At 42.4% G+C, this 24,099-nt stretch overlaps 2 protein-coding genes across 4 annotated transcripts; both read left to right on the plus strand.

The window, feature by feature from the left end:
* Positions 1-4,223: 4,223 nt before the first annotated feature.
* Positions 4,224-13,363, plus strand: LOC110494383 (solute carrier family 45 member 3). 2 transcript variants are annotated; one of them, XM_021569386.2, is made up of 9 exons: positions 4,224-4,395; positions 6,657-6,847; positions 9,082-9,776; positions 9,904-10,145; positions 10,279-10,391; positions 10,537-11,021; positions 11,181-11,446; positions 11,639-11,866; positions 12,006-13,363. In XM_021569386.2, the coding sequence occupies exons 3-9, from the start codon at positions 9,635-9,637 to the stop codon at positions 12,195-12,197; spliced, it is 1,668 nt and encodes a 555-aa protein (XP_021425061.2). In that variant the 5' UTR covers positions 4,224-4,395; positions 6,657-6,847; positions 9,082-9,634; the 3' UTR covers positions 12,198-13,363. The 2 variants fall into 2 exon arrangements, with proteins under 2 accessions (XP_021425061.2, XP_021425060.2); XM_021569385.2 differs by lacking the exon at positions 6,657-6,847.
* Positions 13,364-13,886: 523 nt separating this feature from the next.
* Positions 13,887-22,685, plus strand: si:ch211-117k10.3 (Krueppel-like factor 15). Of its 2 annotated transcripts, XM_021569389.2 has the most exons (3): positions 13,887-14,038; positions 17,242-18,318; positions 20,556-22,685. In XM_021569389.2, the coding sequence occupies exons 2-3, from the start codon at positions 17,297-17,299 to the stop codon at positions 20,722-20,724; spliced, it is 1,191 nt and encodes a 396-aa protein (XP_021425064.1). In that variant the 5' UTR covers positions 13,887-14,038; positions 17,242-17,296; the 3' UTR covers positions 20,725-22,685. The 2 variants fall into 2 exon arrangements, with proteins under 2 accessions (XP_021425064.1, XP_036806335.1); XM_036950440.1 differs by lacking the exon at positions 13,887-14,038 and having other exon boundaries at positions 15,495-18,318.
* Positions 22,686-24,099: the final 1,414 nt, after the last annotated feature.

The raw sequence follows: 24,099 nt of genomic DNA on the forward strand, positions 1-24,099 counted from the left end.
ATAAATGACTGGGTAAACACTATGAAAAGGATTAGGCTATACATGCACATACATGACTGGGTAAACACTATGAAAAGGATTAGGCTATACATGCACATAAATTACTGGGTAAACACTATGAAAAGGATTAGGCTATACATGCACATAAATGACTGGGTAAACACTATGAAAAGGATTAGGCTATACATGCACATAAATGACTGGGTAAACACTATGAAAAGGATTAGGCTATACATGCACATAAATTACTGGGTAAACACTATGAAAAGGATTAGGCTATACATGCACATAAATGACTGGGTAAACACTGAGAAGGATTAGATTACATGTACATCAGTTCACATAAATTACTGGGTAAACACTGAGAAGGATTAGTTCACATAAATTACTGGGTAAACACTATGAGAAGGATTAGATTACATGTACATCAGTTCACATAAATTACTGGGTAAACACTGAGAAGGATTAGTGTACATATACATCAGTTCACATAAATTACTGGGTAAACACTGAGAAGGATTAGTTCACATAAATTACTGGGTAAACACTATGAGAAGGATTAGACTACATGTACATCAGTTCACATACTTGGTAAACACTATGAAAAGGATTAGATTACATATACATCAGTACACATAAATTACTGGGTAAACACTATGAAAAGGATTAGATTACATGTACATCAGTTCACATAAATTACTGGGTAAACACTGAAAAGGATTAGATTACATATACATCAGTTCACATAAATTACTGGGTAAACACTGAGAAGGATTAGATTACATGTACATCAGTTCACAAATTACTGGGTAAACACTATGAAAAGGATTAGACTACATGTACATTAGTTCATAGAAATTACTGTGTAAACACTATGCAAACGATTAGACTACATGTACATCAGTTCACATACTGAATAAACAATATGCCAAGCAGATACACTTGGTATTGACCCCACAATTTTTGTCTGGGGTACTTGCTCATTCAGGGCCAGTTTCCCAGACACAGATTAAGCCTCTAAAATTGCCAGTGTAGATATCCCCTACAATAACCCATATATAGCCTACAATATGTATTCCATTTTATTCACACTTAATAGACAATCAACACATTTGAATTTGTTTGGTGACAATAATACAGACAAGACAAATTGTAGGCTATAACATGGGACACAACATTACAGTAACATCGAGATAAATACATTAGCTATATTGTCACAAGTAGGATATTTCATTTATTTATGTTAGAAATTTGGATCACATGTAAGGATAAAGATGTATTTAAGCTCTAAATAGTTATCCACCCAAAACAGTAAACATGCATTGTTAATAACCAACGATAGGTGGTGACATCAACCATTTATGAGCATGTCGTGCCTTTTGCTTCCAAAAAAGAAGGTAATCTCCCACAATGCTTTGGTTCCGACTTCAAGTTACAGTTGGTGAGGATAAACTATAGAAATGTCCAGTTGGCTGCAGTCGAAAGTTCATGACGTTTGATCACATGGTTGTTGTAAAGGTCATGCAGTCGACATGTAGTCGCAAGTCTGACAATTTTTATACCCATAATGCAACACACTTTGAAAGGTGGTGACCAACGTTGATCAACGTCTTGACAAAAGTGATCCGCTCGAACGTGGAATAGAATGGCATCAAACACATGGTTTCCATGTGTTTAATGTATTTGATACCATTCCACCTATTCTGCTCCAGCCATTACCACGAGCCCTTCCTCCCCAATTAAGGTGCCACCAACCTCCTGTGGTTCTCAGAAGTCTTGCGATGTTGTGCTTCTAGGTTTAGAAACTCTGATAATATACTGCAGTCCAGTCCACTGTTGTTGGCTGTTAAAATGTTCCTTAGTATTTGCAAATATACTGAGATGGGTTAAACTTACTTGCTCAGATGGGCTGGGCCATCCATCATCTACGCTTTCTTCCTCTTCTTTTTCTATGGTATTATGGCGGTCCGCAAACAAGCGTTAGAGGTGCATGCCGCCACCTACTGTATGGGTGGTAAACTATAGAAAAAATATCCATTGTTGGAAAAAAGGGGGAAAAAACAGCTTCATACAAAATTCAATTCAAGTCACATTCCTACAAAGGCTCAGGGGCCTGTGAGGGCGCAACATCCTTTGACAGGATTTCTTGCAATGCCTCGGCTGTAAACTCACTGACTCCAAAAAAGGGTTCTGCTGCACTCACAATAATTCTAATTTTCTCAGATTTCTTCTTTGTTTGTGCTGTACTGTTTATGACCATTGCAATAAATGCTACAAAGTCCACCTTTTTCACATGTAATATATCAGGATCCCTTGATTGCCAAGAAACATTCACTTGTGAAGTCTCAATTACCATTGCGTCTTCAACGCCACTTGCTCCTTCCACTCTTCTCACCGACTCCAGATAGGAGACATGCTGGAAATCCCTTAGTCTCCTTCACCCTAACAGGGTAATCTGGGGATTAGGGCGCATGTTCGCCACCACAGTTGCAACATATAACCTCAGCTGGCATACAATTTTCTTTCCGTCAGCATACACTTGGTACATGCCCAAATCTTTTGCCTTCATAACACTGGAGGGGCTTGTGCACAAAAGCTCTTACAGGGTATCTCATTAAGCCTAGCTTTACATGAGAAGGGATAGACTCGTCCTAAAACCAATAATATGGACAAAGTGGGTTTATTTACTCCATCCACCATACAGGTCAGTCGACATGCACTAATCACTTCACCTACTTCCTCAGGTATGTCATCTGCATTCACTTAATTTGCAACCCCAGAGATAACCCCCTTGACAGTCGCCCTGCTTTGGAAATCCATATACAACATTATATACAAATATATTTTTGAGGCACAAAGCACGCTTCTTCTGATCCGCGGACAGAATCGGAATACCAGCTGTTGTGACTCTCACCTCACTCATCACAGCCATGATACTCCTCGTGACTTCAAACAGATCCCCCAAGTAACATTGATCCAAAACCTTCACTCTGACTATAAACAAATCTAGGGATTTCTTAGTTTCCATCACGACTGTAACCCACTCGTTCTCACTCTCATCTTCACCCAACCCGTCATCAGTTTCAAACAGAACATCCGTTTCCCGCCATCTTCCCTGAGTAAAACTCATCTCTGCTTTATCAACCTGTCTTAATTGAATCCTCCTGGACTCGGGTAGACGCAACATAGTAAATGTAAATCCGGTACATGCCAATATGATGTTACATTTCATATGGTATGTATTCATTTGTGGATGTCCATCATCAATTTTGTATCATATGCTACAAATTATAATCCGTATGATATGTTAAATTGCAATTCGTACAATGTGTTAATATTTAAAAAATGTATGATATGTTAAAAATTCCAATTTAGATAGGTGGCTAATGTTAGCTAGGCTAGGGGTTAGGGTCAGGAGTTAGGTTAAAGGGTTATGGTTAGGGTCAGGGGAAGGGTTAGCTAACATGCTAAGTAGTTGCAAAGTAGCTCAAAAGTAGTAAGTAAATGCTAATTAGCTAAAAATGAAAAAGTTGTCCATGATGAGATTCGTTGCTAGAAGTTTGCATTATACTGCCACAAATCCACACCAACCATTCACCCTGCTTTCGTTTTTGCCTTGTGTAACCTTGTTTCTTATGTCACCATACCAAACATAATGTCATACTAATTTGAGTGTCCCAGATTTAAATGTACTATGTTACTCTAGCCTATGAGAACAGACTAATTTAATGGGGTTTGTAGATAGGAAGTGCCAGACCCCTGTCCTTTCTAGTATGGCCAGAAAGTCACAACTCAGAAGATGCACCTTAGACTACAATGGGGGTATCTAAACACTTCACTGCCCACTGGGTACAAACTGATTGAATCAACATTGTTTCAATGTCATTTGTCAACGTATTGTGACATGGAATCTACATGGAAAAAAACATTGGATTTCAACAAGTCATTAACTGTTGTTGAGGGTAACATTTCAACAACAGGATTAGGTCATCATGGTAACCAAATCTTAACATGGACAAACCTTGTATAAAATATGTTTAATTTGTAACTTTTAAAACAGGGGTGGGGAACTCCAGTCCTCGAGGGCCTGATTGGTGTCACACTTTTTCTCCATCCCTAGCAAACACAGCTGATTAATCAAACTGCATTCTAAACTGAAGATCATGATTAGGTGATCATTGGAGTCAGGTGTGTTAGCTGGGGCTGAGGCTAAACTGTGACACCAATCAAGACTGGAAATTCCCACCCATGCTTTAAAGCAACATCTGATTTTCAACGTTATATCCACTATCAGCAATAAAACAATAGGCTGGGCAGATCTCCTCCTGGAGAATTGATCTGTCTACAGCTACCCTCTGGTTTCCCCATCCAAGGTGTTAACCAAGCCCAGCCCAGGTATGATATTTGTCACTGACTATTACCAATGTGCTATAGTGAGACAGATTCTTGAGAGATCTCCACTTAAACGAAATCGATTTACTGTTGCTATCAAAGTCATTCTAAAGGGTAGGTTTAACAGAGTACATTTAATGTGACCGTACTTTTATCATTCATATATCAATTACGTTATTTCAGCCTAAAGCATTTGCAAAGTCCTCAACTGCTATTGTTTCAGTTTAACCTAGAATTCAACTAAAAAAATAAACCTGGGGTTTTAAGCTCTGGTTGATTTAAAATGTAATGATATTTAGTGATTTTGAATTGTTTGGTTGTCAACGCAACCAAATATCAACATTTTGAAGGAGTTTCTTCTGCGTCTGTGCCACTAATTAGTCTGGCTTTAATTTCAGTTTGTCTGCAAATGAATAATTGATATGTTGGAGTCACGTCTCCATCTCAACCACAGTTAAAGAAAATGACTAAATCAAATCGAGCTTTATTTCAAGTGCATTTGGAGTTTGATTTGTTTTAAGTTAAGATGGACCTATCCAAGTTAACTTTTTGATATTTGGTTGCTTTGACAACCAAACACAATTCAATATCACTTTGGAAATACAATAAATACCCTTTTAACATGTCGACAAGTTAACAAATGATATGTTGGATTCATGTCTCCAACTCAACCAAAAATGCAGTTAAAGAATGTGATTAAGCCAGTGGCTCAGATGGAACTATCCAAGCAGTAGATACATCTCCTTTAAATTTGAAGTTACTTTGACTATACATTTCTTATTATAGTAAATATTTTATTCACTCTATTTCTTGAACTGCATTATTGGTTAAAGGCTTTTAAGTAAACATTTTACGGTAAGGCCAGCGCTTTGATTTGATAGTATTGTTTACTAGATGTTGTCCAATTAATATTGACTCTTCTGTAACTACTCCCTCTTCTCAAATCAGGGTTGATTGGAAACTGCTTTGTTCCAAGAAATCTTTACTCCATGATGAAGGCCAAGCAGCCGAAATGCTTCAGAGTTAAAAAAAAAAAAAATTGTTTCATTGAACATGCCATACAAAAACAGGCATTTTTATTCATTAAAAGAAGAGTGCCTTGGTGCATTCCAGGTCCATTGGTTCTGCTAACAGTGAAAACAATCTATTTTATAAATAAAGTATCTGACATTGTATTCCGATTTGAAAAATGCTGTGCTTTTAAATGGTTGAAAGCACAGTGATCGACATTTGGGTGACAACTAAACCAAAAATCAGACATTATTTTTCCGTTTGGTTGTGCTTTTAGATGGTTGAAGCATAATGCTAACACATTGGAAATTCAACTGTCTTTTGAACTGACAAATATTATCCACATTGCAATGATGTAGTGTGTCCAGTGAATGGGGGCTGATTTTTCAGAGATGAAGATCTCAGGGTGCTCTCATTGTTTTTGGAGGATAAACATACTCATGAAGGATCCTTTGTTGCTACACTGATAGTTCCTGTTAACTGACTGTGTGTGTGTGTGACCTCAGGCACCGTTTTCCCTTAATTCAGCAATTTTAATAACTGCCGCATGAACACTTTGGTGTTGTTCGCCTTCAAAGTGCTTGTTTCAGCATTGAGCACTGTGCTGATTTGCTCTACTACATTACTCATTTCTCTGCTCATGTTAAGCAACACTTGATTCTCCTGACTAGAACATTATTCATGCCCATCCGGAATTTCTGTGCCAGTGAAAAGGAAGCTACGGCTCAGAGCTGGGTTTCTTTGGTAACATGATGACCATTCAATGCCCTCTCATTTGGATTTATTGAAGCAGTGTCCTCTCACTGTCCTGGTGGTTTAGGTTACCTACCTGTTGTTGTCACGGATACGCTCCCCTGGCAGGTGTGGGTCTGTTGGACCAGGATGTGATTCTCAGCTTTATTGCGGCCTCGGTAAACATCCATGCTGGGTAGTGACTGACTGATAGCTTCTTTACCTCTGGGATATCATTAGATCTTTACACTGAGAGTCAGAGAGAGTGTCTATTTTTCAGCAGTGGTCACCAACCCTGGTCCTGGAGAGCTACATGATGTGTAGGCTTTTGTTACAGTACTAGTCAACCAATCAAAACAACCTTGATTTGTTGAGTCAATTATATTGGGCTGTAACAGAAGTTGCTACACCCTAAAGCTCTCCAGAACTAGGGTTAGAAACCCTTGTTCTAAGGGGTTTGTTGTCAGGAGTGTGTCCTGAGGAGATGGTTTTCTATAATCAGTTGTGACCATTGTTCTTAGGGCACACCCTTCTGCTGCTATTGGCTGGCAGGGACACTGTTGTGGTTGTTTGCCCTGCTGATGTGACTCCTTTCTCCCGGACGTGATGGGGATGCTGATATTCCAGTTCCCAACCTGAGCCTGGCACTCCCGACAGCTGACAATAGGTTACAGGTGTTACCTCACGACAGGTGCAACACACATCACAACAGGTGTGTTACCTAGAAATGTGGTTTATTCCTAGATACGCCTAGCATTGCTTGGCTGATGGGAAATGACACACACACACACACACACACGACTTACTTCCTCCTGAGTGATGACGGACATGGGCACATGAGGAGTGGACACAGCTCTACGAGAGACACAGGATTATTTTATGGTTGGACAGTGAGTTTTGAATTTTATTGATTTTACAACCTTTCTTTGATGCAAGGAAGAGTGTAATAGTCAAAGTGATGTAGCAGTATATTAGGCCCTACGTAGTATATACTTTCCTGCAGTCAAATGACAATCGCCCTCTAGTGGCCTCATGAGTGGGAAGTTTAATTCTGAAAAATATTAATAACATTTTTTTTATGCCAAAAATCTGGTGTTTCGCTGTCAAATGGTTTGTACCCGTCTTATTTTTTCTAATTCCATAACCATATGTGTGAAGTTTATACTTTTGATTTAAAGCAGATTTGTGCAGTACTATGATGAAACACACTGTGACCCTGATTTAGCCCACTGCAGTATAAGGTTCATGTTCAACATAATTCAATAAGGGTAGGTTTTAAAATGTCCTTATTCATTGAGGTGAGAGAATTAGAAATGTCAAGATGTTTTGTAATAAATAATTGATTTGTAATATAATTGGGAAATAATCAACAGAGCTCACTGTGAAATCCTCATTTCAGGCTCCGAGCTGCTTTCTGAGAGCTACTGTTCCTGACTCGTCCTCAATCTAATTGTCACTAACATTAAAAAAGAACAAACTAGTCATGTGCAAATTCCTCCCCTCGTTTGTCAAGTTGCCTCAACTGTGAAGCCAAGTCTTTAGGAGTCAGTTTCTTCCTGATGCAAGTCAGACACCTTTTATCTAGGCATTGTACACATATTTTGATACTAGGTATTAAAGTATTGTGTCAGGGTTTGGTTGTGTGTGCGTGACTGAAAGAATAGGACACACCTCAGTGTACACACTGCAAGTCAGGCTGGGCTGAACTCAACTTGGTGGGGGGGGGCTGGTCTTTTTCCCTTCCAGAGAATCAACCACTACATACACCACGACAGGGTGTATGTACACAGTGACTCAGTTGATTTCCCTCCTGGGCAGGTACATTCCAGCTCACCGGAAGAGTCTTATTGGAGTTCATCACATCTTAGAATCTTAATCAACTGGAGTTCCATCCTGTTTCCCCTGCAAGTTACAGGAGGCAGCTAACAATAGAACCTTGCCCCCCCCCCCGTGTTAAGCTTTAAATTTCACCTGTCTAGAGCCAATTTGATTTGTCTTTGAGGTGTTTCCTGACTGATTCTGTGTATGGTAATGATGTTTGTCCCCCATGAGACACTGTAGATACGGAAGCCTATTTCACTTTCTCAAAATCCCCAGAATGAATCAGATAACTCAATCTGTAATTGAATTTGTCGTTTTTTGCCGAGGATGTAAAATTCCATAACTAAAACATCCAACAGGTGTTAAGTGAGGAATTTCTCAAGTTAAAAAAAATGTCAAGATGTCTTATAAAAACAAATTCAGAACTGCTGGGCAGGTCTGTCGCACTGTCTATGCTGTTGGATGGAGAGCAATCACTGCAGCTGTTTAGCCCATGTTAGTGGGCAAATGGACATTGTCAAATCAAAACCCAACCTTCATTTATCCGTTAAGACGAACAGAGTTTTAGATGAGACTGACTTTTTGACCAAAATGATCATATTGACACTTTGTAGTAAATTTTCACACTAAACAACAGTTTGACTCATATCGATGCCAAGTAGACCTTTTGCAAATGGATTCATTGCTTTTTAAAGGCAGTCGCTAAGCATTGTGACCCATCTCTAAAGCCCACCAATGAGTCCCGAGTCCAGACCCAATATTAGGGCAATTAAATATTGAAAGCTTAAGACTAAGGTTCTACTGTATCTGCAAAAATATGATTTCCTAGATAATTGGCTTAAGTTCTGACCCCTCATTGGTTTGAATGGTGTCAGCAATTTTTGCCTTGTGTTCTTTCGATCCTAACAACATGAATTGGGATATTTAGAATACTATATAGGTAGAGCTTTGTTCTGTTCAATGTTATGTCAACTCAATTTTGACAAATGCAGATAGAACCAAGCTCATTACTATAGAAGAATTAGGAAGCTGGTTGTGTCCTGTAATGACTAAAGATATGATATAGTATCCTTTGTCACGGTGTGCCTCTATTCATGTCGGCCTGTTCTCCCTCACTTCTGTCAGGGTCCATGTTTCCATGTGTGGATTTCTCTGGCGATTGGCAGACTTGAGTAAACTACATCAGGCCTCAACAGGCATGACCACAGGACTGGACTCTCTTACCTCCATTGACCCTGCTGCTCTACCTGCGTAAGACCGAAATAGATGGAGCAAGAAAGACAACTCTACCTTTACCTCTGTCTGCCAGTCCAATGTGAGCTCGGACAACTGTATACATGGGGAAGCCGCCCGGTCAGCTATATTGTCTGTTTTCCACTATCTTGAGTAGAGACACTGGAACCTCCTCACAGAAGCATGGGACACACACACCAGCCACACACACCCTGCCACCTTTTCCTCTGCACCACCCACTTGTTTACATGTGCAGGTACCCCAAGGACTTCCCTCTGGAAGAGTCACCCTTAGAACACATGCATAGAGAAGAGCATTCTGTCCTGTCCACACAGTCACTATAAACTCCTGTATCACAGGTGTCTCAGGAACTGTTTGGGAGAGACCAGAGCTTGAGATATAGAGTGGATGTTATAAGTATAGGCAGAGGAAGCAACTTTGAGTCATGCAGGGCCGTGTGTGTCAGCTGTTGCTGGTGAATGCTTTAACCTGTGGTCTGGAGGTGTGTATGGCTGCAGGGACCTTCTACATCCCCCCTCTACTGCTGCAGGCCGGCATGGAGGAACGCTACATGACCATGGTGCTGGGTGAGTCAACACTCTATGACCGTAGTTCTGGATGAGTGACCTGGGTGTAAACACTATGACCATGGTTGAAATAAGTGATTTGTTCTTGAGCTTGGAAGTAGATCTTCCCTCTCTACCTCTCTGACAGGAGTCGGGCCGGTTCTGGGTTTGATCTTTGTGCCCATGATCGGTTCGTATAGTGACTCGTGGCGTGGTCGTTTTGGTCGGCGCCGGCCATTCATCTGGCTCCTATGTGTGGGGGTTCTGCTGGGCCTGCAGGTCTTGCCCCAGGCTTCTCACCTAGCTGCCCTGCTCTACCCACAGCGCCCCCGATGGCTGGAGGGGATACTGCTGGTGGGGGCAGCCTGTCTGCTGGAGTTCTCAGGACAGGTGGAGCAGAAACTCAAATTATTGTTAAATCAATAACATTGATGTAGATGTTTGACTTTATTCGAGTGCTCCTTACTGTGTGTGTGGTGTGTGTTTCTGGAGTTTATAGCACCTAAATGACTGTTCTCGACAGGCCTGTTTCACACCGCTGGAAGCTCTGATCTCAGACCAGTTCCCTGGAGAGGAGGAGAGCAGAAGAGCCTTTTCTGTCTACTCACTGATGATCAGCCTGGGAGGATGCCTTGGGTAAGGGACCTCTCTCTCAAGATCAGCCTCAGGAGCTGCCTGGGGCAGGTTACATCTCTCGCTGAGATAAAGTGGATAGGACAGAGATCAAGTCATTAAAGAGAACCAGAAAATGCACCTCTGTGATCCTTCTGTCTCATCCTAGATACCTGCTCCCAGCCCTGGACTGGAGCCATGCCCCCACAGCAGCCTACCTAGGTGGCCAGGAGGCCTTTATCTATGCGTTGATCACCCTCATCTTCCTCACCTGCCTCCTCAGCACAGTCTTCATATCAGAGGACAGATGGACCGGAGGAGAGGGAACCAGGAAAGGCGTTAGCGTTAGTTCCACCCTGAGCCCTTCCCATTGGAGGAGCCGATACTGTGGACACCCCTTGCTATCGCGGACCCAGTGTGTACAGATGGCTGTGGGGTGGTGTGTGTCGCTGTGCGTGTCGGCACTGCCACGTGTGTATGGTGTGTGTATGAGCTTGCCGGCAGTGATACGGAGGCTGTTTGTAGCTGAGCTGTTCAGCTGGATGGCTCTGATGAGCTTCATGCTGTTCTATACAGACTTTATGGGAGTGGGGCTGTACCGTGGAGTACCCAACGCTACACCTGGAACACAGGAGAGACTACGATACGACGAAGGTAGGATGGGCAGACATTTACTTGATCCTTTTCATTTACTGCAAAAAGTTGCTGTGAATTTGACCTCTTCGTTTTTCTTTTCCATTCCTCCTTACCCTGTGACATTTTTATAAGATTTTCAATGCAGCCATAGATCTACTCTCCCCTCGTATCTACCAGGTGTACGCATGGCGAGTGTGGGTCTGTTTCTGCAGTGCCTGATCTCAGTGGTCTGCTCCATCCTGATGGAGCGCTGGATGGTGTTGCTAGGCACCCGGGCTGTTTACGTTAGCAGTGTGATCCTGCTAGCGTTAGCTACAGCTGTGATGAGCTTCTCAAAGAGTGTAGTGATGGTCACTGTCATGGCTGCAGCTACTGGATATACCTTCTGTGTGCTGCAGGTCCTGCCCTACACCCTGCTGTGTCTGTACCACTCTGACAAACGGGTAAGACACACACACATTACCACTCTAGCCAGCAGGGGCGCTGTGGGTAGAGCGGGGCAGCTAGGTGAGAGGCCTGGGACAAGACCTGCAGAACCCCCACACACAGGAGCCAGATGAATGGCCGGCGCCGACCGAAATGTCACGTTCTGACAGAAGTAATCACAGTAGATAAACCGCATCTCTCTCTCTCAGGTCTTTTTCTCCAGCTCCAAATGCAGACCTTCTCACCAAGGAGAAAGTGACGACCACACCAACTCAAAGCCGCTCCTTACCCCCGACCATGGCAAGACCCCGCTTCTCACCTCTGCCTCCCCCCATGTGTCTCTGCCCCTGGAGAGAGAGGGAGAGGCCATACCCGTGCCTCAGAGAGGGATGTGTCTGGACATGGCTATCCTGGACAGTGCCTACCTGCTCTCCCAGGTAAGGACAGCTGCTCGTCTCTCTACAAGTTAGACCGGTTGACCTGTGCGTGCTTGTATGTGTTTTTGTGTTGCTTGGGACGAATATTTGTCTCAACAATTATGGCTAATAATGTAATGTTCTGTTCTCTCCCCTGCAGGTGCTGCCTGCTCTGTGTCTGGGATCCATAGTGCAGCAATCCCACAGCGTCAGTGCCTATATGGCCTCCGCTTGCTTCCTTAGCCTCTTGTCCCTGCTCTGCTCCACCGGGGTCGTCTTCACACGCAGCGACCTCCACAAGCTCACAGGGTCAAAGGGCGACACTCCAACGCTGAGGGGGCAAAAGGATTAATCCATTGTGGATTCTAGTTGGTATCTGTGTTCTATTGTAGATTTTTACTGGACTTTGGCAGTCCGTTATAGAGTCCCGTAGCATGAAGAATATGCCGTATGACTCCTCAAAGGGTTGGGGATTGCAGCTCTGACATCAGCACCTCTGAGACAGACAGGTGCTGTGTTGACACAGGTAGAGGTTAACAACACAATCGAAGAGACGGATCATTCTTTCTGCACATACCTTTTTTTTTCTTCCAGCCACAGAATCACATTGTGTGCAGTTACTTCTGGGCACATTTCATATAGCTTTGTAGATGTATTTCTCTACTGTTGGTTGGTGTCTCATTCCACTATGGCATTTCTTTATCTGGAATTGTAATGAACTTACGAACCTTATAGTTTCTTATGTTGACATGAAGAACTAGGTAGTCATATGAACAGTGCCAATTGTGTTTTGGATAATACATCAAGTCTTTGTCACCTATCCCTTAACCCAACATGTAAATCTTCTGTTTTCGGTATGCTATGATATCATAATTACTTGAAGAGTGATATGGTATGTATTGATAACGTATGCATTGGGAATGTGGCATTTTATTCCTCGGGGAACTCAGTGCAGGTAAATCAGTTTCTGTTGTAGGCTGCTAGCTAAATGCCTTATTTTTAAACCATGTACTTGAATGTCATAATACATTGTCATCAGGTGGGAAATGTACAGTTATTCCATGTTTTCCTGGCATGGTGTCCTCAGACATGCTTTCGCCTAATGCAAAAATGTGGTAAATATTTTTACATAATATATTGATTTGTTTTTCACGGTTTAAACTGTTTGTAATTGTATCAAGGGAAAGGATTAGTTATTATACAGGGTAATAGCTCATTTGCTCCAGGGGTGCCGTACTACTATGGCTGACCCTGTAAGACAACACATTTCACTGCATGTATCCAGTGTTTTAAAAATAATAATTGAAGGTTAAGTTTACACAGGATAATAGAAGGTTAAGTTGTTACACACGGTAATAGGTTATATGCAAGCATTCTCTCTTTTTTATGAATAAAATATTTTAAAACATTTTTCATATGTAATCTAAATGATATGACTTTAACAGTCCTTTGTGTGCAATACAAAGGTTGTATTGCTGCACTCTCCCAAACATCAGAATGGAGGTCTCTAGTTTCATGTTCATACATGTGCTCTCCACGGGGCTGAGTGACACCAACATTTGGTTAAGCATGAAGAAGGCTGTCACTGTTAATACGAATTAAGCAATGCATAGCCTACAGTTGAACAAAAGGGCCATTGTACCATACCTGCAGTGCAAAGCTCTACCATCTTGTTCAGTTCATGACTGACATAGTTACTGAATGAGCCACGTTGTATATGACATTTCGAAAACACTGGATACATTTGCCACGTACTAGTAAACTTGGAAATGTTCGACTTGTTAACTGTTTGAAGGCGACACGTGTATAACGACAAGCAGACCAGTTAACAAGTCGAAAATGTCAGTTTCCTAGTTCCGATTAGCACTTGAATGCGGCACCCTTCAAGTAGGCTACTTGGACAGGAACCTACAATAGTGACAGTTCCCAAAATAATGGCAAAACGCGCCCATCGAGCGGAAACCAATAGAATCCCTTGTTTTAGGGCGAGCCTCCGTACGCTTAGCCAATCAGAACGGCGGAATTGGATCAATGCCTCCTAGTGCACAGCAATGCAGTCATGTAATGGCCACAGAAATAATGCCAACATGGAACTGTGGCAAGGACGGGATCCCTTTCTGCAAAAATAAGACGGCGAAAAACTTCGAGGACGGTCATTTCGAAAGGTTTTAATATAGTTAATGATTATCTACGGTAAGTTCACCCTCACTAGTGGTATTTGCTGTTTTCGGTTGACCCTACACTCCGAACTTGTGAATTCCTGTCTGGCTGTTGTAGTCAGGTCCCTTTTGCCATGTGCCTCACCTGCCCATACGCTGAATTTAAAAGCAGTTGAAGTTGTAAATAATACTGTTTGCGGATGTCGAAGATAGTTAATCGATTGTAGGCGTATTACAGTTTTCACTTCGGTGTAATACGCACTTATTACGGTCCTGCTCCATGTTGTTTTGCGCCCGATACACATATGCGCGTCATGTGGCCAATGTTCAGGGTTGCCAGGTCCAGCTTAAATGTTGAGCCAATTATTGCTCAAAACCCACCCACAAGGCCTGAACTAGGCCCCCCAAAAATTTCCGCAGCAAGTGAAGAGTTGACACATTTATTCAATAGGTGTCTCCATAATGACAATCTAAATACAGCTGGTAAAATTGCTTTACCTTGTTCTCTACATTTATCCCTTTGTTAATTGTTTATCACACCAAATGATTTAATTTGAACTATAAATCGAAAAGCCCAAAAAGTTAGCTTTTTGGCTTCCTTTATTTAATTAAAGTAAGTTAATGTGTGGATGCAGTCTGATGTCCTAGTCATCCACCCCTCTGGAGCAACATGGAAAGCGAAATGGAGAGAAACCATCCATCATGAGTCCAGTACATCAACAGAGTTTATTGTACTATTAATCAATCACTGCTATTATAATTTGATAGTAATGGAGTTAATCGGTTCCGCTCTGTGCTGCAGCGTGCAGCTCTCTCTCCTCTGACTTCAACTTTCTGACCAATGTTAACTTGCTACATACAGTGCTCAATCGTTTTTTCATCACTGTCCCAAAATCGTTCCAAATTGCAATTTTAAACTGTCCCAAACTGAAGATGAATCGTCCCAAATTAAATTGGGTCTACTCATAGGACATAGGTCATTCATAGATTTAAAAGGCTAATAAGAGTAGCCTACTACCGAAATAGATAAATGGGGCTGTCAAAAGAATCCTCTAAAAAGACATTGGAATAATATTTAAATCTATTTAGCATAAATGTACAAAAAGAATTAGGCTACATGGAAATGTAGACTAGGTAATATGCATATTGGTTACAGCCTCTCGTCCACACCGATACCAAAGCCACATTTTAAAGATACTTTTAATTACTTAAATATAGGCTAAACGCCAGTCATGTTTGACAATTATAATGTAGTATAATTTGCCTAGTTAAAGTATTGTAATTTGCCTAGTTAAATAAAATACAAATAATTAAGAAATAAGGCACGAGGGGGTGTGGAATATGGCCAATATACCACGGCCAAGCGCTGTTCTTATGCACGACGCTTCGTGGAGTGCCTGGACACAGCCATTAGCCGTGGTATATTGTCCATATACCACAAACCCCCCAGGTGCCTTAATTCTATTATTATAAACTGGTTACCAATGAAATTAGAGCAGTAAAAATAAATGTTTTGTCATACCCATGGTATACGGTCTGATATACCACGGCTGTCAGCCAATCAGCATTCAGGGCTGGAATCACACAGTTTATAATTAACATTAACATCTAAAGGTTTGATTCTGTTGACATACTCCAAGCACGGTTCGTTCAGATGAAATGGTCACAACAGCAGAGAGAAAGGCCAGTTCCTGTTGCGCACCGCACACATCGCCCACTTTGAAATCTGAGTGGAGGCAGTCAGCATTTTGAAACTAATAAGCCATAACATTTAAAATGTTATTCATGAGGCATGTCTTACCTTGTTTCAAAGTAGCTTAGCCAAAATCAGACCATATGTTGAGGGAATGATAAAAAATAATAAAATCCTTATGCCTTTGAAACCAACATTTTCTATTTTTCTATTGATTTTCAAATCAACTTTTTCATTGTCCAGCAGGCAAAGACTCAAACTTATCCATATTAGCAACCCATGCTAGTTGTTGCATCTTTAGATCTCCCCTCTTTCAAAATTTCAAAAGGATATTTTAATTTCTGTCACATGAAACCCCTCGCATGTGTGGTGGCTTTTTAGAAAGGTGCATTCCCGCTAATTGCATTTTGGAACATTCGCGTGTAGGGTACTGCTGTGTGCACATTGCTGCACTAATGTGAAGAAATAGTTCATCATTATTTTAAGCTAAATGTTCTGATCTGTTGCATTAGCCTCATTGCTTAACTTGTTTTTTTATGTACAGTGGTTGTATGATTTAGAATCTATCGGCCTAGAACTGTCCTAGAGTCTGTTTATATCATCCCAGACATTTTTATTTATCGTCCCGGGACGACGGGGGGCCCTTAATTTTGAGCCCTGGCTACATAGTTTACCCAGAGAGAAAGCACATAGTTCGATCCTCTTGCTGAAACTGTTGGATGATTATTTCTCAGTTTCTCTCCCTTGCAGTGTTGGCTCTAGTAATGATTGGTAGGACTGGGGGTGGTCAGGATACAGCGAACAGGTGACTGCCGATGCAGGTGACTGCCGACTGACTGATAACCTTGCATCAGGAATAACAACTCATTATTATTTGTAGATCGGTCAGTCACAATTTACCCATGATATTGTGGTTATGATCCCCTCGAACACGGCCACTGACTTACTCACTCAGCAACAGCCTGCATCACTCCCTGATTATCAGTAGTAGTAGGTCACAGTGAAATGTAATACAAATAAAAGAGAAATGACATTTTCACCGCCGATATGGTTTTCAAAGGAAAACCGCCCACATGGCAACCCTGCTACTGTTTACACTGGGCACATTATTATGCACAATGTATCCATTTAATTATCCAGAGTTTTGCTACATTGGTATGAATGACATTAAAAAGCACTAACGTGTTCATTATTTTTAATTTGGTGATAAGATTTGCTCTGTTTCAGTACATGCGTGTAGGCCTTGATCCCATTGGATTGGATGTTTGGCCTAGTCGTTTGTAGATTGTCAGGTTTCAGTTATTATTACCAGGTTGCGAAATGGTAATAACTAAAGAGATCTTGCTAATGAAACGCATTCAATTGAATGAGTTTGACTTTCTTACGAGAATGAATGCTTTCAACTACCCTTTCTATACATCCCCATTATATTTATTTTGCCCTATAATTAGGTACTTAATTCAATCGGTGTTAAATATTATATTCTTATTCATGATTCAGCATTTACGTTTTTAACTGCGGTATCCCCAACGTTTTCTATGCAGGTGTAGTGAGAAGCGTGGTTCTCCTGTGTATCTGGACTGTATCTGGACTGTATCAATGGTGTCGTTAAGCAACATAGCGCTGGTCTCTGATAATGACCTCTTTAGGGAAGGTGTTAGCCTGGTCTCCCTGGGGCTTGTAGAGGGAGAGGGCAGTGAGGGGGGGAGCGAGGGGGGGAGCTTTACTTCCTGTTACAGTCCCGAGGCCGGGGACATGGGGGCTCGACTCAGCTTCAGCCCTGGAGAGGAGGAGGATGACGAAGAGGAAGGGGGCCTGCTCCGACTCTATCTGTCCCCCACAGAGGGTCTGCCTGACTTCAGCCCCCGCCTGCCCTCACCCTTCTCTCCCACCATGGAGGACATCGAGGAGTTCCTCAGGGAGAAGATGGAGCTGGTGAGAGAGGGGGTTCTCTTCTCTAGTGAACCCATAGAGGAGCCAGCTCCCTCCCCTTCCAGCTCCATGGAACAACCCCTCTCCTCAGGGGGACACAGTGAGCCAGGGACCAGCAATGCTCTGTCACCCCCCAGCCCACAAACCCCCAATTGCCCTCACACCCGAAGCCCATCCCCCCTCACCCCCTCGGTGTTCCTGGGAGCACCCCTGGTTTTCCAGGTCCAGTCCTTGCCTCTGGCCCAGCCTCACCCCCAGACAGGCTCTCCTCCTGGTGCATCCAGTGGGCTGAGATTGGCCCACCTGGTTCTGGGACTCCACGGAGGGCAGAATGTTACCCTGCTGGCCTCACAGGTGCCCTCCACCTCAGCCACCCTTCTCAACATAGCCAGCACGGACGCTCCAGACCAGAAGTACGTGAAGATTGCCCCTCTACCGATCACTGTGAGGATTGCCGGGGGGCTTGTTGGGGCAACAGTCATTGGGGGTCACAGTGGAGGGGTTGTGGTCAAATCTGTGGCCCCCCCTAGAGTCAACAGACCCCCTCCTAAAGAGACGCTGAGGGTACACAAATGTTCTCACCCGGGCTGTGAGAAGATGTACACCAAGAGCAGCCATCTGAAGGCCCACTTCCGCAGACACACCGGAGAAAAGCCATACACCTGCAGCTGGCCTGACTGTGTCTGGAGGTGGGTTAAATCATAACAATGCTAGTCAACATGCAGAGAAAACACAGGAACCTTGGGTTTGTTAAATGTAGTTTATTACCATATAGGCTAGCCATTAACATGTGATAGGATACTAAAACGGAGGGAGAAGAAAGAAAAGCCTGTAATGACTGGTTTAAAATGAAGTGGTTATGATGATGACAGTGACAAACAGATGCTCTATGACGGTTGTTATTTTTGTTGGGATATTGAAATACAGTATTTCACTGTAATTCTTTTGTAAAGCTGAGCATAAAGAAAATATTGTTCTGTCTCTGCAGAGGTAGGGAGTAGAGCTGGTATGAAATGGTAACAATAAAGAAGCTCAGCAAATATTAGATATTACAACACACTCACTGTTGCTAACAGTTACAGTTTCCCAATATGTAACTGCAGTGAGCTCTGTAAGGAAATGATTGGGCTTAGGGTTATTAAAGTAGTTAGAGGATGTGAAAGGATATGCTTATAATGTTTGTACAGCGCCTTCAGAAGTATCACAACCCTTGACTTTTTTCCACATTGTGTTGTGTTACAGCACAAATTTAAAATGGATAAAATTGAGATTCCTTTTTTTCTGGCCCCATAATATCAAAGTGGAATGATGTTTTTAGAATTTTTTATAAATTAATTAAAAATGAAAAGCTGAAATGTCTTGAGTCAATAAGTATTCAACCCCTTTGTTATGGCAAACCTAAATAAGCCTAACATTTGCATTATAAGTTGCATGCATTCACTCTGTGTGCAATAATAGTGTTTAATATAATTTCTGAATGACTACCTCATCTCTGTACCCCACACAGGTCCCTCAGTCGCGCAGTGAATTTCAAAACAGATTCAATCACAAAGACCAGGGAGTTTTACCAATGCCTCGCAAAGAAGGGTACATATTGGTAGATGGGTGTAAAAAAATAAAAAAAACAGGCATTGAATATCCCTTTGAGCATGGTGAAGTTATTAATTACACTTTGGGTGGTGTATCAATACATCCAGTCACTAGAAAGATACAGTTGTCCTTCCTAACTCAGTTGCTGGAGTGGAAGGAAACAGCTCAGGGATTTCACCATGAGGCCAATGGTGACTGAAACAGTTTGAGTTTAATGGCTGTGATAGAAAACTGAGGATGGATTAGCAACGTAGTTACTCCACGACACTAACCTAAATGACAGAGTTAAATTAAGTCAGCCTGTACATAATACAAATATTCCAAAACATTCATCCTGTTTGCAACAAGGCACTAAAGTAATAAGGCATAAAAAAAGGGGCAAATCAATTAACTTTGTCCTGAATACAAAGTGTTATGTTTGAGATAAATCTAACACAACACATCACTGAGTGCCACTCTTCATATTTTTGAAGCATGGTGGTGGCTGCATCATGTTATGGGTATGCTTCTAATCAACAAGGACTGGGTAGTTTTTCAGGATAAAAAATGTACGTAATGGAGGTAAGCACAGGCAAAATCCTAGAGGAAAACCTGCTTCCGTCTACTTTCCACCTGACACTAGGAGACTAATTCACCTTTAAACAAGACAATCACCTAAAACACAACGCCAAATCTACACTGGAGTTGCTTACCAAGAAGACAGTGAATGTTCCTGAGTGGCCGAGTTACAGTTTTGACTTAAATCTACTTGAAAATCTAAGGCAAGTACTGAAAATAGTTATCTATCAATGATCAACAACCAATTTGACAGCTTGAAGAATTTTGAAAAGAATAATGGGCAAATGTTAAACAATCCTGGTGTGGAAAGCTCGTAGAGACTTACCCAGAAAGATTCATAGCTGTAATCCCTGCCAAAGGTGCTTCTACAAATTAGTGACTCAAGGGTGTGAATACTTATGCAAATTAGATTTCTGTATTTCATCTTCAATAAATCTGTACAAATTTCTACTTTGTCATTATGGGGTATTGTGTGTAGATGGGTGAGAATAAAACATATTTGATCCATTTTGAATTCAGGCTGTAACACAACAAAATGTGGAATAAGTCAAGGGGTATGAATACTCTCTGACGGCACTGTATATTGTAAATACTGTTTGACCCACCATTTTGTGTTCCTATTTCCCTCAGAGCTGGGTCTGAGCTCTAATTTGGGGGCAATCAAACAGTGGGAATAGCAGGCCTCCTGACACACTTAGCTGGAACCAACTGAGCTAAGTGTTTAGCGTAGAAACAATTAAAATTCTGAGAAATCATTAAAGCACCTCTATCTCTGTAGGTTCTCTCGTTCTGATGAGCTGTCTCGTCACCGGCGCTCCCACTCCGGGGTCAAGCCCTACGAGTGCTCTCTGTGTGAGAAGAAGTTTGCCCGCAGTGACCACCTCTCCAAACACACCAAGGTGCACCGCAGCCCCCGGCCTGGCAGAATCGTCAGAACTACCGTCTGACCCAGCCAGCATCTCGACACAGCAAACCCAGCTCAGCCCAGTCGTGATCCTGATGTCACCCTTAACCCCGTTGCAGCACTTGACCTGGACGGCAGAATTATTAGTACCTGCCTCTAGAATTCAGAGCAGCCTGGTCCCACACCTACACCCTGGCTGTGCCTGCCCAACCCTGCCCAGTCCAACCTCAACCCGACCACAGGCGAACAGACTAATCACACTCATCCACCCAGACCTTCCCCGGGAAGGCCCTGTTAGGGAGTCTGAGTCCTCATCAGGACACTGGTGCTACAGGAGCAGACCTGGGCCAGAACTTAGAGTAGGGTTCTGAATCTGATTCAGACCCTGCTGAGCTCTGCCCTCTTTACTCTCTCCTCTCCTCCCTCCTGCAGCAGAGCAGATGAGGGCTTGTCCTGGTGCTAAACAGTGAACTAACAGGTAACGGCCATCTCAAGGATGTGATTGTTCAGCTTAAAGCGGATTTCAGGCCTTTAGGTTAAATCAAATCCCCCTGCCACACACACACCTCGCTACCCTTAGCAGATGACAAGTGTGACAGGCAGCTGCACATGGTCTAATTCTCAGAAGATAATGTTGTATATGTCATTAGATTGTGTTTAAAAGACTACACTGTCACACATTCTATTCTACATATTATATTGCTCTGTGAATCTGCTTCAGGAGTTAGACCCTCAAGACAGTTTGAGGTAAATCCACTGGCCCAGCTCATTCTAGCCCATAATCTGTGCCATTAGCCCAGTTGAAATTTGAAAGTACTGTGTTGATATGTGAGCTGCCAGATTCTCTCAGAGAACAGGTTTGAGTCTAAATCTCTTACATATCCCCTCCTGCTCCCCATAGTGCCAAACCTCTGGCCCAATCACATCCCCCCTGACCCTAACGGCCAATTCAGTACTGTTATCACCACTTCCCTGACCTCGTGCCTCTTCCCACTCCCTAAAAGACCTCAGGGCTGCAGACTAGTGTCTGCTGGTTTTCACCATGGTGCTTTACTGGTCCATTATGTAATAACTGGTTAGTTAAGAGTCCACTCACAGCCACCTGGTTTCCCAGGTTTGCGTCAGATGCTGATTGAAGGCAAGTAACTGAGTGAAAACCAGCAGACACCGTAGCCCACCTGGTCCACACTCTTAAACCTATAAGCTCTTTTACTGTCTTTATATGTCTTTGAAATCAATGTTAAACTGACAAAAGAGACTCGGCGAAAGCTACTTATGTGTATGCTGTATGTTTTATACATGGGCTTTTCAATGCAAAGCAATCCGATATGAAGAAGTGCTTAGTCATTTACACTAGTAAAGGTTAGTAGGTTAGGCCAGCAAGCAAAGCTAGTCATTTATAGTGTACAGTACTGTACCTGAAAAGGGCAGCTGATCGTTGTCCAATCTGTGTCTGTAAAATATAACATTTACATGTACAGAACATATAGAAGCTCCTTTCCAGAAAAACCCTTAGTCAGTACGTTAAGCTATCCAGTGGTGTCTGTGCTTGGTGAAACTGTGGAATGTTATTGAGGGGTCATCAGATCAGCCAGACGGGAGTTAATTATGAGACTCACTCTTCCGTTAATGAGTTAACCCATCACACCTCATCAATATGAGCCCTCTGTTCTCAAGTGCACTTATGTTAGCAGGTTCAGCAGGAGAGGGTTAAGCATGGAGAAAAGTTATAGGTAGCCCAACGGCTAAGGAATTGGACCTGTTGCTGAAAGGTGTCTGGTTAAAATCCTGTGGCGGGCACTGGAAAAATAGGTGTGAATTGATCTGGTAACTGAAGGGCTGCTGGATTCACATCCTAAAGATGTTCTTCTACTGTTGGGCCCTTAACCCCACAGCATGCTTTCCATCCAGGGGCCCTGCACTGCAGCTTGACCCTGTGCTTGTCTCAACTGTGTGTGATGTGTGCTGTAAGACATGGACAATAAAGTTGTTTTCTAAATGCTATGCCAAGGACTTGAGGGCTCTGCTACCAGTATGTAAGCTGTATCTCTGGATTTGAGTGTAAAATGTGCTTTTTCAACAGGCTACTGCACTTAGGAAACCATATAGAGAAAACAATGGACTTTTCAGGGTAGCAGTTTTGGCCCATATTCCTTCAGAGAAACCAGAGTGGGTACATGCGCTTTAAACCCACTTATATTGTACTCAAATTTCCAGTCCATCACTCACATTTGCCATCCATCCCAGTGATTCAGAACTTATGATGAGCCAACCTTTTTTTTAAACACATTTACCCATTTGGATGGGTAAACTCAGAATGGACCACCACATCATCAGTATCACTGGCAATCATCATCATTACATGGTATCTTGCCATTACAGAAACAGTATTTCTTTCTTTGGACATGAGTTGTTTGATTAGATCACGACCACAGCTGTGTGTCCATGGCTGATCGGGTCCCTCTGATTCAGTCCTATTGTAAATATTCCCCTTTCTGCCTTACTTTCAACCATGGGTCGCTCTCTCCCAGTAACTCTATCTAACTACTGTAATAATTCAGTTCTGCTGAAATACACGTTAAAAAAAGAATTGAATACCAGAAATGCTATTTTCCTATGTATGAGAATAAAGGATAAGAAAATGTAAACATTATTTCAGTCATGGCTTTTTGTTGTTGTTGTGTATTTCAAGAAACAAAATTGTCCATGCTTTCATTGGGAAGTCATTATTAAGTCCATCTATTCTTTCATTGGAGTGACATTCAAAGATTGTAAAACTATTGCTTTGTCTCTGCACCAAATAAAGGTGTTGATTGTGGCACAGTGGGAGGCTGTTCCTACAAGTCTCTGCCTCGGAAGAGAATGCCGTAGGCTTCAGTACTCTGAACCCTGGCATATTTCTAACATTGATTCCGCTGTTACAGAGTGAAGACATTTGGGTTTACAATGCTAGAGAGAGAGAGAAATTCTCCCAGTGTGCTTCAGAAACCAGCCTGCCTGTAAGACTGGAATGTCTGGCACTGTGTGGAGCTGAGTCGCTCTGGGACTGAAGGTGTGTCTGGAAGAAGGTTGGACTGCATTTCATTTAAAAAAAAATAGCATCTCCTCCCCTCTGCCCTTGTTCACTTGACTCTCCCGTTCACAAACCTGAGACGACTGGGTAGGTGTAAGCCTCCATCACTCACCCTAGTTCCCGGTGTGTTGTTCTCATCTATCCAGATCTGTGAAAGGAAGTAAACGAGAGCAGAGGGAAGGAGACATCTTTTTGGAATGAAGTGCAGTCCTGAGATCGCTAGAAGAATTGTGAGGCTGCAAATAAGCTCCATCCATATTGCCCAGGCCCAGGGGTTACTGTCGTTCTAGAATAAACATACATCATTCTTGGCCCTATAGCTGTGGATGCATTCCAATGAGAGCC

This window comes from Oncorhynchus mykiss, chromosome 17 (assembly GCF_013265735.2).
Source record: "Oncorhynchus mykiss isolate Arlee chromosome 17, USDA_OmykA_1.1, whole genome shotgun sequence".
Taxonomy (NCBI): domain Eukaryota; kingdom Metazoa; phylum Chordata; class Actinopteri; order Salmoniformes; family Salmonidae; genus Oncorhynchus; species Oncorhynchus mykiss.